Consider the following 17,733-nt stretch of genomic DNA (forward strand, 5'->3'; position numbering starts at 1 on the left):
CGAGGAATTAGTACATAGTTGTTTGCTACACTCACCTCGTAATCAAAAATATAATAAAAATGCGCAAGTCCTCGCGGCCTCAGGTGTCGGTGAGGCTTCCTGATAAGGGAACGAAAAAAAAAACAATCACGTTAGTTACCCGATCCACAATATATGATGATGCTATGTATAGCTCTCGCGTGGGCAGTGCGAGTAGCGTTAGGCCTTTTCCCTCACTACATGCTGATGTTTTAACATCGCCATTTCAAATGGCTCTTCTATGAAAAAGGAGGGTGCTCAAGAAACACGTTGCGCGTCACCGGCCTTGCAGTGAGCCTAAAAAATTGTTTTGAAACGGAAAATTCAAGAGGTGGTAACTTTCTTTTATGCGAAACCGAGTGGGAGGCATTAAGCTAAGTAGGATGGCTGGCGCACCAAAAAAAAAAACGGCCAAGACTGGGATATAGCTGGATGACTATGTGATGGCATGAATACGTTCTCTGTAGCTCCCCTTAAAATACCGACATGCTCTCTACATCTGGTAGTTGTTGAACCCTTTCATTCCAAATACCGAGATTTCGGTGCATGTTCCAAGAAACATTTGGTGGTCGAAATTATTCGAGAGCCCTCCACTACGGCGTGTGAAGCTAACATTCAGTGGAACTGAGAAAAACACCGGGGAACGTGCTTTTTTTAATGGAAGTGTTGATATAAGACAATAAGTGTGTATCATACAAGATATTCAACATGATTAAACACTTATTTCTCCATCCTAATAACCGCCCCCCCCCCCCCCACCCGGAAAATATTTTCCGCCCCTATGTTTTTTCTTGGTTTGAGGGACTCTTTAGAGCTCATGACTGGCCATATATTAACGAGCCTTTCATTTCTATACCGTTGCCTGAGCACTAGCATGCCACAGGTAGCACAAGAGGGCTCTCACAGCTGCCACCCTTCCCGTTAAATTACTTTCTACGTCGCGGCTTTAATGCACTAAATCAAGCAGAATCAGCCGAGCCAGTCTTTCTAACAGAACGTTCCATGCCCACCGCTATGGTCAGCAAGTGATCCTGGTTAACTACCTCAAGGTTAGGTTGCACGTCGTGTAACTGCACTCGAAAGTATGTGAGGGAACCGGTGCTGTGGCGTGGCGGTGAGGTGTGCTGTGTAGCGTGTCCTGTCGTGGTGTGTGATTTGTGGTTTGGTTTACTACTTAATAAGCTTTTCCTCCCCCACTTTTGGGACCTATGCTGCCATCTAGTGACTATATATGGCCGGATAGGATGTCATCGACAAGGTGGAAGTTCATCTTCCGGCGAACTACTTGACGCACACGACAGCGTAGCAAGAAGTCATCAAGTAAAAGTACTGCAGCCTTGGTGTCAGTAGCACTGACCGGCGACGCATGCGCTGAGGATGCTGGCGGAGCAGCCAGCCAAGAGGGCGCGGAAGGCCACCTCGGAGGCGTCGGCCAGCCGCCGGGGGCAGAGGGCGGCCAGGCTGCCCAGCATCACGCCCACCGAGCACAGGTTGCCGAAGCCCGACAGCGCGTACGTCGCCAGCATCGTCGAACGGGCCTGCCCGGGAGAGAAGGGATCGAACACGTGGTCACTTCCTCGGGCCTTGCACGAAAACTCATGCGAGCACACAGCCTACGCTCTCAACTTGTGTGCAGCAAAATGGAAGCTACGAGTGCAAGATGACGGCTTCGACTCGTGTGCTACTCCCACGCGAGCAAACGACACACATCTGGAAGCTGTTGCCTCGTTTCGAACGTCTGAAAGTTGAGAGGCTGAGCTTACACGCTAGTCTCAACTTGCTCGCAGAAACTGCGATCACGAGGCGACTGCACTCTTTGGTGTAGCCTTGAGTTTGTGCTGTTTCCACATGAGTTTAGTAGCTAAGGCACAGATCTAAGAGTCGTTCCTTCGTATGTTTGTAGCTGCGATTTGGCTGCCGTGATGCAAGAGGCATTGCTGCGAAGCTATGCACTGTTTGTTCATGCTCGAAGCCGCCGGAAAGCGGCGTTATAACTGTCCTGTTGCCATAGACGACTAGTTCTATCTGGCAGAATTACAGCCGCGTAAAACTGCATCTACTAAGCTTCAGGTTGTAGTAGGTGCTTTTCGCGCATTATGTCGAAACTACTTCGCCGCCGTTAAATTGAGTACTGCCGAGAGCTGCTGCGATTCTTATTTTCGGCGCCACCGAGTGCAGTCACTTCTATCGCCACCATCGCGTTCTTTAGTTCTTTGTGGCTGCAATTTGGACCAATGAAGAGTTCATTTTGGAGGCCTTTCACTGCTTTCCTGCTCGCCGGAATGCCGTCACCCTCCGGGACAATGCATAGGGTGTTCCACATAAGACTTTTTTTTTTAATTCTAAATATAGTCGAGAGCTTTTTTCGGCATAGCATCGTCAGCGGTGTAGTACATCAGAATACAGCTGAGTCACGCGAACTAGCAGGCTCGTTAACTAATAAAGTATTGTTAACTTTCTAATATTATTGTTAGGCTTCTTAATTATTCGGAGGCGTGTAGCCCACCGTAAGTAATATCCACATCAGTTTTTAGAATTTCGAAAACGACGTTGCTGTCGGCGCTGTGGCTCATCGAATTCTGGCTACATCGCGCAAAATGCATGCGCTTTCAAGAACCTTGCAGGCAAAGAACGCCTCCAGTGACTCGCCGAAACAGCCACAATTTGTTGGGCCACAGAGCCAAGGGGAATCGTGATTTCGAAATTCTGAAAACTGCTATGGATATTACTTACGGCGGGCTACGCGCCTCTCAAAAGTTAAGGAGCCTAAGTGTAATAGTGGAAAAGCTAACTATTCAGTAATAGTTAACGAGCCTGCTAGTTAGCACGTCTTAGTTGTATTCTGATGCCCTACACTGCTGACAATGCTATGCCGAAAAAAGCGCACTTCTAACTCTAAAAGAATATTTTTTTAAATTGTGTGAAGTCTTAGGTGAAACATCCTGCATATTCTGACTGCACCATTGTGCAGTCAGCCGATTTAATCTTGTAGACAAGGACATCTTTCATCCGCGTACAACTACGACTCCCCTCGTCCCTGTAGCCTAAGCTATAGAAAATGTGTGACCTCCATGATCCGAGCTATAAGGTTCTAAAGAACTGCCTGCTTTACGACGGACTGCAGCGCACACGGGAGGACGAGGAAGTCACAAGGAAATAAAAGTTCCGCCTTTCTAGTGTTTATCACTGTTGTCTGCTGCAGCCACTCGTTTACGATGTCCATTCAGCTCGCTTAGAACACTTTTATGCATGACTTTGTTTACGAAATCATACTCGCAGTTGGAACACTGCGTACTTACAAGCGTACAAAGCATCCGGACTTCCAATGCTCTTCTAATGGATTACCTGTCACAAATAAAAGCCCGAAACATAAAGGAAAACGCATGTAGCGCTTGTAAGACGCGTAGTCTGCATTCATCTCCACTGAGTCGACCAGAGTTTTGCTTGACCGATCCTGATCGTGGTACCAGTCCGCAGCAATTTAAATGAGGGTATCGTTTAACATCACTTATATTTGTATTACTCCCGGCAGTCTTTTTCAGTGTTTCTGCTTTTTTTTCTTCTAGTCTCAAAACAAGCTTTTTACACTGTTATAAGTGCAGCTCGTTATTAGCATTGCCATTTCTTTTTTTTTTATGTCAGCGCTTCTGCTTTCATTTTTAACATTGCTTACGTGCAGATGCACTTTGCCTATCATGAACTTGTTTTCTGCACGTCTCTTGTTGCTACTTGAGCTGTTAACTTTGCATGTGTCGTTTATTAGACATATAACCCCCTCTGCTCGTGAGTGACCTTAGCCGCCGGCAGGGCGCGTTACCAGAACTATGTTACGTGATCATCGTGAGAGCGGACAAGCAAAAAGTTCGAAATAAAGATCGAAACAGTAAGAAAGAACCATAGCATGAGCGGCACAGTTTCATTCGCCTCTCATTTGCTCTTTAAAAATCGTTCCATTGTACCTTATTCTATTCTACTCATGCTAGTTGTCATGATCAACATCACAACAACAAGCATGTTTACTTACACGAATGAACCTAGGCATCAGAACATCGCAGTCCATCGAATTCGTTAACGATGTGCTTCGACAAATCCTATTTTATTTAGGTAGGTTTATGACCAGCTTCTTTAAACAAGGGCTTGGCCTGCTATTTTGCATGCCCCAATCTGAAACACGAATTCTAACCACGTACTAGTGATGTTATACCCGCCGTGGTGGCTCAGTGGTTAGGACGCTCGACTACTGATCCGGAGTTCCCGGGTTCGAACCCGGCCACGGCGGCTGCGTTTTTATGGAGGAAAAACGCTAAGGCGCCCGTGTGCTGTGCGATGTCAGTGCACGTTAAAGATCCCCAGGTGGTCGAAATTATTCCGGAGCCCTCCACTACGGAGCCTATTATCCTTTCTTCTTTCACTCCCTCCTTTATCTTTTCCCTTACGGCGCGGTTCAGGTGTCCAACGATATATGAGACAGATACTGCGCCATTTCCTTTCCCCCAAAAACCAATTATTATTATTATTACTAGTGATGTCGAGCTGCATAATGGGGAATGTATACTGAAACGGTGCTTAGCGTATAGTTTCGGTCCCGTATTTTGTGCCTCCTTTATTAACTAGCTACATGGTTAGCCCGATCGAAGTAGCCTAATATCAAAGTGCACGCAAGGTACATGTTCTTATCATATACAGCATTACAGAATATATTCGTTTGTCATGAAGTTCACAGACAAGAGGGTCCGCTGTTGGGCTCTCTAGTGGGACATTAACGACACCCTCGAAGCTCAGTTTCTGGGCGGTAAAAAAAATCCTGACTCATAATGATCTTAGTAGCTTCATAGCCGCCGGAACTATGCGCATATACAGCACGAAAACGGGTCCTGTACCCGTAGACTCTTGAAAAACCCTCTACCTAATCGTATACTGCGCTACGTCCCCCTGTGTGTGCTACATAGCAGTATATAGCGATGTAGCCTCCTTTACAAAACAAACTATATACAATGTACCCTAATAACATCACGCATATGGAACTCCGCACAAACCCCATACGCGTATGTGCCTAAAAGAAAATGTTTCAGGCGAAAAATACAGGCATTGACAAATTTCAGCTGCTTTGGCTACCCCAAAAAGACTTTTGAGAGAAAGCTTTAGGCATAGACTTTCGGGCACGGAAAAAATCTTAATAGAGGTCGCTGACTTTCGCAACTGTCATAAACCATGAAGAAGTGAGCTTTCAACGCCTGTTGTTCTGCAGCCAGAGGTGACAGATTGCGCGCGAACTGAAAGCAGTGCAGGCGTAGCGCCAAGAACTCCAAATAGTGTGCCGAGCCAGTAAACGAGCAACGCTTGCAGTACACAATGCCCAGTTAATGGCTGACTGAAGGATACATTTCCCAGTTTTTATAACTTTTTAGCACAATGGCCCCGCACAGCTATACAGTACAGTAAAAATTTCTCTCTGCATGCAGACCAGCGATTGTGAAACCATATTTTACAGAAATATCTTTCTAACTCCCAAGTCTCAACTGAATGAACACAAAACAACCTATATTGCTTGCAGGAAATGCAATACATCTTTTTATTCATGTCTCGGCGGTCTGGACATCCTACTGGGAGGTTTCGACAATTTTTATTTCAGCTTTCAAATCTGCTTTAGTGACGGGCGACCCACTGAGACAAGACATTCCCGAGAGAACTGATGTATGTCATGCGGCAGTGTGGAGTCGTTGACAGATTCTGCGCTCATAACATCGTTGCACAAATGCTCTTTGGATCTAACATGAGCATCCTGCAACGTCGAACGCTGCTGCATGCATCTCATTTGCATAATGTACTCAGAAAACATTTTATGGAGAGCGCCGCCACGTTTCATCTTATTCTTTTCACAAAGATGGCTTTCTAGCCACATTTAGAAACAATGCTGGATTTAGCCTGGTGAGTTTAACCAGTCAACTTTGCCCGTTGACCACCGTAACTGGCTTTAGGAAAGCCGACTTCTACAAAACTCGATCTGGCACAATATATAGCCACTCACACACTCTGCTCCGTCTCTTCAGGGAATATATTCCTCCTCTACCTTGTATGTTATGTTGATGCAAGTGCATGAAAAGGTCGAAGCAATGTGCACAGAAGTGTGTTTTCTAGTATACGCTCGTATGTTCACCAGTGAGAACAGCATGCACAAAACACGAGCAGCTGCCGCACCACAGTATACGCTGAAGTGAGAAGTGGATTTGCCGGGTCCTTCCCAATCGTAATTCTCTAGCCAGTTCCCGTATAGCACCTCAAATGGCGTTAATAAACACGAGGCAGTGCTTCTGTGCATTGAACGTGAAGGTCCTACTGGAGCCTGCGCGGAAGCACGCATAGGTGCCTTGTCTCTGTCTCGGTACCTTTTCAGCATGCAGTGAAACATGTGCACCAAAAATGAACACATGAATTAAAAGTTTCACATATTATCCTTATCGGCATAGCCACCTTCCAGAACTGCAATGTTCTCCCAGGTATTGGGGACACCAGTGGGAAGTCATAGACGGGCCACTAACGGGGGGAAGTAAGGGGACCGTCGCAGGTGGGGGAGGGGTGTACTAGAGGAGAGAAGATGAGTTTGTTTGCGGCACTTAGCACAGCGGTATCAAGAAAAGGACATTTGTCGTGCCGCTTATGCATGATTCCAAGCGTTTTTACATACACTGAAGAAACCTGCTTGATGCGTGTAAGGTAGCAAAGCAATGCCTAAAAACGCAAAGTTGCAATTCTTAATCCCCCGCCGCTGTGGGCTCAGTGGTTAGCGCGCTCGGCTACTGATCCGGTGTTCCCGGGTTCAAACCCGACCGCGGCGGCTGCGTTTCGATGGAGGCGAAACGCAACAGGCACCCGTGTGCTGTGCAATGTCAGTGCACGTTAAAGATCCCCAGGTGGTCGAAATTATTCCGGAGCCCTCCACTACGGCACCTCTTTCTTCCTTTTTTCTTTCTCTCCCTCCTTTATCCCTTCCCTTACGGCGCGGTTTGGGTATCCGCCCACATGTGAAACAGATACTGCGCCATTTCTTTTCCCCAAAAACCAAACGCAGACTTCAGCCGGCTCCTCCACAGCTTGCAATGCGCAGACGTTTTCTGTCAGCATACTTCCTCCCTTTTTTTTTTTTTTTTTGAAGCGATGTTTATTGCCTCAGGGCATAAAAAATATGAAGTGAAAGATGAGTAAGATGCTTAAATAAATGAAAAAAGTTTGAGCTGATCTGATGAAATCAAGAAGTGAACGATGATATGGACCCTGTGTCCATGCAATATATGAACCCGGATTATCCGGTGAGAGTCCCGCTGACGCCAGGTGACGAATTCTCGTCGGCTTCAGCGCCGGGCAGTACCACAACAGGTGGTGAATACCCGCCTCACAGTCTTTTTTTGCTCTCGCTATCAGCGCACTGGCTTAGTTTTTCAGCCCATGAAGCGGAAGCAGGGACCAGATCTATTTTTAAATAGATGCCGATACGGCGCAACGCGCCGAAGACACATCGCTGGAGAAAATGTTTACCACACGTTGGCACGAACCAGAAACCGTTGGAGCGGGACCAAATTAGGTAATACTGAGAGGCCGGTACAGATACAGCGCCCGTCTCCTGTCCTGTCCCGCCGTTTTGCGCTGTTCCGTCACAATTGAAAAACCAACATGCCCAAGCTGCTGTCGTACTGCACACTTTCCCTTGGTCGCTTGACTTTACGGGTTTTCTCCGGGCACCCTTTCCTGACGTAGCGGGTTTCACCCCACGCGCGGCGCATGCGCACGGCACTCACGTCGAGCTTCTTGGCGAGGAGGGAGTGGTAGGCGATGAACTCGTTGGCCACCACCTTGATGCCGATGACCTCGCCCACGTCCGCGCAGTCCTGCCACGGCACGCCCATGCTCAGCGCCAGCGGGGTGAACGCCTTGCCCAGCAGGCTCTGCACGCGCCACGGACACTTGCGGTACAGGAGTTTGGCCTGTGTTGTCTTCAGCACTGAATTCCCAAAGAAGAAAGTAACTCCCGCACTGGCTGCAGCCTCGCTGGCTTGCAGTGCAGTTCTCTGCTAAAGCGGCATCTGGTTTGCCAAGTTTGGGCCTGAACATGAGCTCAACCGGTAACAGGACAGAGTGATAGATGCCTGGAACGTTATTTCTTTAATATACGGTGCGCGTTGGCAGAACGAATCTGTTTGCTAGCTCATTACATGGTTTTGAGTTGCTTCTGTCCGAAGATATGAAAATGAATTCGGAGGAAATCGGCAGATTTTCCCAAAACAAGTTGTTACATATGATTGTCTTTAATTACCGAACTTAATTCCTTGATTATTTCAACTCTATTCTTATGCAATCCTAACTTCTCCATTTAGTATTTTACTTAGATGCTTTCCTCCGCAGTGATCTGTAGCTAGATTCATTCTTGCATTTTACGCATGTTACCTGCACAGTCATTCAGATATGGGCCTTAAGAGAAGTACGATACGCTGCTTTTTTCTGCTTCCAACGGTTATCTTCAGTCCTCAAAATTGTTAGTGTTTCTAAAATCCCAGGAATAAGAAAATAGAACACGCTCAACTCTGCCAATATTCTAGCCAACAATTAGCAAATAACTGAATCCCGCTTCTTTGAAGCCCTTCGCAAAACCTCCATACCTTTCGCCGTCTTCCGAAAACAGCAAGTGACAGTCAGCTGTTTCCCTTAAAGTGATACAGCCATCAGTGTTAGAGTCCCAGTGAGGCTATAAAATCTGCCAGCCAGCTGGTTTTAGTGATAGGAGTAAATAGGCTGAAAGTGAAACTGCTCATGACGAAACGCTCATTCACGTAACAGCCAGTGGCAGGCAACATCCGTATACACCATTGTCCAGAAAATACAGACGTCAGTGCCGTTTACTCTTAAAGCGGCAGGACGGAAGCCAACTCGAGCATTGTATCGTCGTCACTACAACGGTATCCAGCAGAAAAAAAACTTCTTCCCCGAGCGGGAATCAACCCACCTAAGTCGAAAAGAGCAGCTTCGTATCGTGGTCGCTCGGGCAATTCTGCCACAGCCTCAGCCTTATCGCGCTACGTGTGTGGGCAGGAAATATTCAGTCTAAAGCACAAGTTCGCCTCCTGTTGTCAGGTGCGCTGAAGTAGTTGAAACCGAAACTAAGCGAAGTTTCCTACCTCTGTAAAAGCCGCCATCAAGACTGCCACGGATTTAGAATCAATGCGCGAAAATACCAGCAAGAAGCGTAGTTCAAATCTGCCGTCAGCGCCGGAAGATCGGCCTCGTCTCCACGGCTTCGCATACCTCGAAGGTGACGTCCCGCTGTCCGAGTATGTCGGCGGCCCACCGGAACACGGCGTTGAGGAAGTGGATGAAGGCCATGAAGGCCACGATGTTGGCGACGATGCCCCCGACCAGCGCAAGGCACGCCATGGCCCCCTTGGCGCCGGCCTCCAGCACGCTAGAGTCCGAGCTGCAGCAAGAGCGACGACCGGAGAGAAGAAAATATATACGGCGAGCGAAAGTGCCTGCCCTGCTATTTTGGCAACATGAGTTCCTTAGCACAGCCCACCAGTAAGGGCACAGCGGAGCGCTTGTAGTTATTTACCCCACAGCGGAAGGCGCATCGCAGAGCTGGCGCGTACCTTCAACCAAAGCACAAAAAAAGTGTTGTAACGGATTTTAACGAAGAGTGAAACCCGATGAGAGCACAGAACTGAGAACTAACTGCATTATGGAAACATTAAGCACTGTCTGCAGAGTGTGTATTGCGTGCATATGGGGACATGGTGTATACGCAACGAGCTTGGAGTCAAGTGCTACGCAGCGCCAAATTTTCAACTTTTTCAATAACCAGGAGAGAGATGGATCGAAGCCAGCAAACTAAAATCTCTGAAGAAAATAATGGTCCCCCCTCCGCTATCTGAACGCAGGACATGGCCATGTCTTGACGGTACGAAGGATTCTAGTCGAAGTTCACGTGGTATGCACCTCTTGGGCTGCCTGCAGTGCATTGGTGTATGGACAAGTGACTGGAAGGTCTACACGAACGCCCAGAGGAAGGACGAAACTAAAAAAATAATAAGGAACATACCCGCAATGGAGACATGTTTATACGAGGTGACGAGCCCCTTCTGGAAAGGCACAGTGGTCCTGAGCCTGACGTTCGTAAACGCTGCTATTCGCTTGAGGTATGGCACAAATTTAGCGCAAAAATGATGCAAATTAGTGCTAATTTACTGCGCCATCACTGCGTAAAGCACGAGATGCGAACCCAAAATTCGGAATTTAGGATGGCTGAGCCAAATGTAAGCGTCGGGTGGCAAAGTTTTGACGTACACACCACAGTGCTGCTGATACTTCAAGAAGGAAAACAACTCTGGCTCACGGGTAAGGGCAGATTACAAGAACGGCTAGAGAAATTTTCAGGCAGGAAGGAGACCCAGCAACTCCTGCTTAGAGGTCGAAAAGTACAGATAAAAGTTTATAGGCCCACTGAATGTGAAATCAAAGCAGAAAATTTTCGGCAGTCCCCATTTTCCCCACAGCGGCCGTGTGTCTTCCTCACAAAATAAAGGACTTTTAGTCTATCAATCTCAAGGAAGCTGGTTTACTTTAAGAGTCTTGGGTCAGTATGCAGTGACAAAAAGTTCCCAGTAAATGCTTGCCGCCACAGACGATATTAGCTGTTTGCTACAGAACAAGCGATGAAATTAGGCTGTGGTAACCACCATGCAGACCCATCATGATACCGTCATAGTTGTGCCAGGAGCTTGGACAGCACTGTTCGCAATTTAACTCAAGGTTTCTGGAAACGAAAAAAAAACCTGACTCATTACCTGAACAAGCATTAAAATATGTTCATTTTTCTTTCTTTAATTCTGAGCAAATGCCTTTTTTAAGTTTGTTCATTGGCAGCAGCGGCCCTCATGGTACAGTGCCTAGAATACATTACATTTTCGGTACTGAAATTATGGTACAAGTATAATCATGCGATGTTTATGGTTTATGGGGGTTTAACATCCAAAAGCGACTTAGGCTATGAGATACGCCGTAGTGAATGGCTCCGGAAATTTCGACCACCTGGGGTTCTTTAACGTGTACTGACATCGCACAGTACGCGGACCTCTAGAATTTTGCCTCCATCGAAATTCGAACGCCGCGGCCGAGAGCGAACCCGCGTCTTTCGGGTCAGCAGCCGAGTGCAATAGCCACTGAGCCACCGCTTTTTTTTTTTATTGCCCACCACTGAGCTTCCGCGGTGGCAATCATGCGATGTAAAACGATTGATGTTGCCCATATCAGTTCACCCTGTATTTCTTCTCATCAGAGCGCTAAGCTACCAAGAGGCGTTGTTAATGGCTGCCGCCACGGTTGGCAAACATGCGGAGAGGTTTTTCATGGGAGCGCAGGGACTCTCACTGGGCGGTCAGTATATTGTCTCTACAGACATGACAGTGGTACTTAACGTGTTCCGTGCTTCGCCCCCCCCCCCCCATGCCCCGACCTTTCTTCGGCGTGTGTGCGCATGCCCACCTGCTGTGCGTGTAGATGCGCACGGTGAGGACGCGCAGCTCCTCCGTCTCCGGAAACAGCAGCTTGGAGAAGAGCAGCGACGACGGCGCCGCCAGCACTGCCGCCGTCACCAGGTGCTGTGTCTCCACCTGCGGCAGCAGCCGCCGCCCGGCGCATGAGCAACCAGAACGCGTACAACATGCGTCGCAAGACAGCAGCACTCGCGAGAGCGTACTGTATACGAACGCAGCTATTTCTACTGGTCTCCACCGAAGAGCGGAACAACCCGTTCCTTCATGCTTGTACTACTGTTCTCTCTGTCCCTATGTTCAAAAGTGCAAGGGCGGTCCTCTATAACAAATAATTGTTTGTTTAACGGGTGTACTTTGAGCCATGTCAATGCTAACGTAAAGGCGGCTACAGCACTGTTAATCTGTCATTGACAATAAACCTGTCTCTGTAAATGGCCAGGCGGGTCAATGCTTAAACGAGAGGCTGCGTCTGCACTTTCGGTCCGTGAAACTAGACAATGGCGCCAATCTCCAAAAACATTGCAGGGAATGCCAAGGGTCGTATCCCGAACTCAAAAAGCCACTGTCATCGGGAGGGAAATTGTAGGCTAGAAAGGGAAATTTTAGAAGTTGCATGCATGCACATAAATGGACTAGACACATGTGTTAGTGAACCTTCTGTCACTTTTCTATAGATAAGGAGATTCGGTTCATGACGAGATAGCACGCTTTTTTATTTTATCTCTTCGCCTTTTGCCTTTGTTTTCCCTTGGTTTCCAGAGTCATTTCGCCTGAATCTTGCCACGGACGTTCGCATTACTCTGTTGTGATACAGTCTGCGCAGGTGCGCACTTTTGCTGGACCACGTTCTTTCCAATAAACCCCAGCTGCAAGTTACTGCTCGTCGTGTACACTTCTCTACCTACGTTTTTTTCCGGTCGCGGTTTTTTTTTACCCTTGAAAATGTCGTACCAACTGGCCCAGAAATTCGCGGTGCTGAACAATGAACATAGTTTTTCAAACATCTGGCCCATTATTTGGTCTCGCCCATGAGGTGGATATAGGGGCACGTACCCCGAGCGCGATGTAGGATCCCATCATGACGGCAGACATGCTGGCGAAGCCGGATGTCATGAAGCAGTGCAGCTCGGCTTTGGTGGCGTGCGGAAGGTACGGGTACAGCATCAGCGCCGACTGCTCCTGTCAAACAAAAAACAAAAAAGATTCTATGCGCGCCACAGCTACACCGTGGATGAGAGGTCAGACACACTGGCGAACTCCGGACTATATAACGTCAAAAAAATGGGGAGGGGGGTACGCTAAAGCACGCCGAAGTGTTTTGATGCAAGCATTCCTGTTTTTAACCTTCACTGAACTTGATCTAAATACGGCTTCCCATGCATTCTCGGACAGAGGCCGCAGCGATCAACGGCGGTGAAGGTCTGCCAGGCAACGCTCCATTTCTTGAGAGCGTTGGGCATGCACGATAGGCTATGACTTTGCCGCAAGTTTTTTGCTATTACTTCACTTTCCTCGTGGTTGCTTTTCTTCCTACCCTTTACATACTCTCATCCGTACACCCAGAGTAAGGAAGCAAGTGGGTTTATAGTTAGCTCCCCGCTTTTCTTTCTCCTCCTCTCCCCCGGGCAGGCTAGCTCCTGCATCAATCCTTTAACCGGGGAAGGCACGAGTCGTCCGTACAATTGCTTGAGCACAAAGTGTTTACGAGAGTGGAAACCTCACCAAGGAGGATGCGCAAGAAATTTGGTTCAACGTTACCCCCGAGTATACATAACATAGCAAACAACGGCCTCTGCATTTCTGTTCATCCTACGTGTACTCTTCATAGTTTCTATAGCGCTAATATCCAGAACATAGTGCCATAATGTTTAATAGCATGGGCACTGCACTCACCATCGTAAACAATATCTTCAGCGGATCACGTCCACTGCTTCTCCCATTAGTCTCACATTGTCATGCTCCTAAGCCAGTTGCTCACACACGCTACCTCAGCAAATTTCTTTATTGTATCTCTCCACACGCATTTTTTTACTGCACTCTGCATTGCGCTACCAATACGTAAATGAGCCTTACACACGTCCCTTTTACATAAGTTCGCGCTTGCCTCAGTAGTTGTCTCTGCACGTTCATATTTTTTGCCGTTATTAATTAAGCGTTGTAGTCGCCATATACACCGCACTTGGCAGCTCAGTGCTGACGTTTATCGCTACGCCCGCGTCTGCTTGCGCCTCTTATGCGACATATGCATCCGTTGCCTTAGGCTACTGTTCGTGCTTCATAGGAACACGTGTATGAAAATGAGAAGTATCCACAACGATAATAATGCTGTAGTAGGTGGAACTTCATGCCGAAAGCTGCAAGTGGGCTATGAGACGCCGTAGAGCAGCGCTGTGGATTAATTCATTACTATTGACTTAAATGATAATAAATGCCGGCAATCTTCGTGCATATCCGGAACGTAGTATGTCTTCAAGGTGTGTGCGCAGCATTCTGCACGAGGGTATTTCACGGCGCACAGTTACGGCAAAACATTTCACAGATGACCACGCGAGGCGATGCCACCTAGAACACGGAATTAAGCCTCCATTACAAAGCCAGCAGCACCTGCACCTGAGCTTTGCAAGAACGCGATAAAAGCCATCACTGATGATACACAGGCCAACAATACGCTGTTTTCTGTTAACGGGACATGATCCATTAAGCACTCGTCGCTTCAACTAAGCGGAGTATCCGGCCCATGTGAGTTAGCGGCGTGTAAGCTTCCCACCTGCCGTTGCCGTCAAAAAATCTACACGCCACAGGTAACAGGATTAGAAGCGACCACCTTTGTTACTCTATGAATAAATCGTCATTCTGTCTGGGCATGACCACGTGGTTATTCCTTAAAACAAGCCACTCAACCCACACTACCAAAGGGCAGCAGGCAATGCTGACTGTTGTTTGTAGGCTGAAGCTGAACCCCGAATCCGCGAGGCTCCAAGTGTGCAGGTAAACACAGGGTAGGCAGTAAGCAGCGAAGCGAACGAGGGCGCGCACTTACCAGGCCGAAGAGCATGTTCCCCGCGGCGCACATGGACTCGCAGGCGGTGGAGCCGACCACGTGGTTGAGGAAGCCGCCCAGCCGGGAGACGATGGCTTGCATGACGCCCCAGTAGTAGAGCACGTTCACGCAGAAGCCCACGTAGAAGATCACCGGCATCGCCTGCGTAGCCCGGTGAACGGAAGAGAGTTTTACTATGCAGACCTACGCGCTTTAGCCTCGTGTATCTGTAGGTATGTGGCGCTGCCCTGCAACAGCCAGCGTATTGGTCAAATCTGGTGAAACCAATGCGGCACCGATAGAATTTTCCCAGTGTTGTTATTTTGTTCCCTTGAGCAGGGCCTGCAGGAATTCACAACTGAAGAGTTGACGAGTCACGTTGCAGTTTGTTTCTAGTGGTCCTGACAGGGTATTCATGAAACTTACAAGACGGTCACCACTGTGTAATGCGAGATTCAGCGTCATCAGTTAAAGTATTTATACTTTACGGTATGTTGCGGTAGATAATATGAGGACCACTTCATACGTGTGTAGGTTTAGAGTGCTCTTTTTAGTTCTGCACACACATTGACTTTTCGGCAAACTCTCCTCTCCATACTTTGCTCTAGGTGCGCGACGCCACCGACGACCGTCTCCACTGGCCGTGCGTTTCCCAGCAGCTGCCGCAGATGCCTTGTGCTACATTCCCCGTTCTCGCCATACTCTCCCGTCTCCTTCCACGGTAACCAGTGAGGAATGCTGTGCCTTCAAATCCCGCTTCTCCCCGCTCCCGCTGCTCTATATATTTGGCACAATTGTGGGACTGCCCAACTAAAGCCACTCCACGGCTGAACAAGTGGCACGCGCTTCCTTCGTTTGCGCTAATCAGGCGTAACAATCCGTTCGTGGCTTCGAACACTCGTCTTCCACGCGTGCTCCGCGCATGTAACGTGCATTCTAAAGATAGAAATTACGCCTTTTCTCCATGTCAGAATAACTGCAAGCAAGACATCAGCGTCGTCGACCCATTCCCGGGTACTGCGAGAAAAGGACCTTTCCCATTAGTTTATAATTAACCCTCTCCTGTACCAGCCGCGCCCACCTTATCCCTGGAAACTTCCCAACTTCTCTGATGGCCACGGCTACCTTTAACTCTTCTTGGAAAGGTTATCTGCCCTTCGTATTACATGCCCTGCCACTGTTCATTTATTACTCTTGATTTCAGCTACAGTATCATTAACTCACGTCTGTTCCCTAATCAAATTGCCTCTATTCCTGTCTGTTAACGTTAAGCCAGTCATTTTCTTTCCCTAACGCCATCTGCTATCTTAAATTCAATTTGAAGTCTTTCCGTCAGCTTCAAAGTTTGTATCTTTTTGCTAAGTACGAGCAATATAGAATTATATACCGGGTTTTTTTTTTAGCTCTTTACGGACCGTTTTCTTAAACCCTGCGAGAGATACGTCGGTGCGGTCTGTGCAGGTGAATTGTACAGAAATGCGAACATTACGTACGTGACATAGCTCAGTGAATAAACAATTAATTAGCTGAAATTAACTAATAAGCTTTTTTACTGTTCATTTTAGGGGCCAACATTATACAATGAAATTGAAGGCTGTCAACATGAAAGCTGAGTACAGTTTTAAATTTTTCTTTATCGGCAATGTATTTCGAAATAGTTGACGTCAGAAATACGCATTTTTTAGCTCGTAAAGTTCGCTTCCCGCAATGTCAATTTGTAAAATGGCGTCCCTCGCACATCTCATACAGCAAATAATGAAGCCGTATCTCTATTTTATTCCGTAGAAGCAGTTAACTGGATTTGCGTAACAATTCTACGCCCAGCTAGGCCATTTTAAAAATGTTCATTGCGGGAACTGAACTTTACGAGCTAAAGATGTTTTATTTTGAGGTTAAATATTTCGGAATGAATTTTCGATAAAGAACATTTATAAACTGAACATAGCTTTTATGTTGACAGGCTTCAATTTTTTATTATAATGTTGGCCCTTAAATTGAACAGTAAAAAGTTGGATTAGTTCATTTTAGTTAATTATTACTCATTGAGCTCTATCACGTACATAATGTCCGCCTGACTGTGCAATCCACCTGCCCACACCGCACCGACCTGCCTCCCGCAGGGTTTTAAAAAAATAATCTGCAAACAGCTAAAAAACACCCTGTAAAATCTTTTCTCTCGGGGAGATTCGTAGCATACTATTACGGCCCGATATACTACCTGCCAAGCGCGTGCCTCCCCAATTTTATTTTCGTACGTACTCCAAGCGAGCAACACGTAGAGGTCATAGAACCCCTCGTTTAATGGCACATAATGAAAAACAATGGCTGCCGCCGTCCCGCACACAGACTAATAAAATGTCACCCCGTGAAGAGCAGTCCAGTCTGTGGAGTATATTCGGGTCTCTGACGCCGTGAACGTCTCGAGGTGTCTGAGGCAACGCAGTCTACCTTTCACTCCGTGTTCTGGCTCATGTAGGCTGTCCTTTCAGTTCATGATGGCCAGCAGCAAAACGGAATAAAGTATGGGACTCTTGCAGCGACAGTACTGTAGCCTCTTGCAACGCTGGTGCCCCCAACGGCGACATTTTTTACTTCTTCAAACACTGCGACACGTCTCCTGCCATCTCTTTCGTAAGGAAGAGATGGGCAGCTTTTTTTTTGCGTCTGTGTCATTCTGAGGAACCAACGACTTCGCGAACTTGCCGCGTATCTATGGAAACAAAAAACGTGGTAGGGTTTCAACGTAGTTAAACCGAGTAGACGTTTGAAAGCTTGTGTTCAGCCTGGTTGGCTTCTGGTTTTGCTTTGCCGGGTCGTCGGCGAGGCTGGCGACGATATTTCGAAAGTAGCATTAGCTGTTGGGGGGGGGGGGGGGGGGAAGACGACGATGTGCACTGCGCAACCCGAGTGTGTGCTTCAGTTTAACACGAGGTGTGATCGGCTGCCGCGATAGCACAATGCTCTCGTGCAGTGGCCAGAGAAGCTAACCTGTTCAGGTTGCCGCGGGTTCGATTCCCAGCCGTGGCGAAATTATTTATCGTATGGCCAAGGTAACCCTCAAGGTCAAGCTTCACACAAACTCGCTGAACTGGTTAGCTGTCGTGAAGTAGTGCTTTCGAACTACAAGAGATAGCTGTT

The 17,733-nt window shown here is 47.6% G+C and overlaps 1 protein-coding gene across 2 annotated transcripts in view; it reads right to left on the reverse strand.

The window, feature by feature from the left end:
* Positions 1–17,733, reverse strand: part of LOC144128222 (putative transporter YutK) — a 44,318-nt gene that overhangs the window by 3,752 nt on the left and 22,833 nt on the right. For both annotated transcript variants that reach the window (XM_077661449.1, XM_077661448.1), the window contains 7 exons: positions 14,596–14,757; positions 12,609–12,734; positions 11,545–11,672; positions 9,313–9,481; positions 7,812–7,958; positions 1,376–1,556; positions 36–99 (listed from right to left, as the gene is read on the reverse strand). In XM_077661449.1, coding sequence (XP_077517575.1) covers positions 80–99; positions 1,376–1,556; positions 7,812–7,958; positions 9,313–9,481; positions 11,545–11,672; positions 12,609–12,734; positions 14,596–14,757 — 933 coding nt within the window. In that variant the 3' untranslated portion in view covers positions 36–79. The remainder of the gene's footprint in view (positions 1–35; positions 100–1,375; positions 1,557–7,811; positions 7,959–9,312; positions 9,482–11,544; positions 11,673–12,608; positions 12,735–14,595; positions 14,758–17,733) is intronic.

The sequence above is a fragment of the Amblyomma americanum genome, chromosome 4, assembly GCF_052857255.1.
Source record: "Amblyomma americanum isolate KBUSLIRL-KWMA chromosome 4, ASM5285725v1, whole genome shotgun sequence".
Lineage (NCBI taxonomy): Eukaryota > Metazoa > Arthropoda > Arachnida > Ixodida > Ixodidae > Amblyomma > Amblyomma americanum.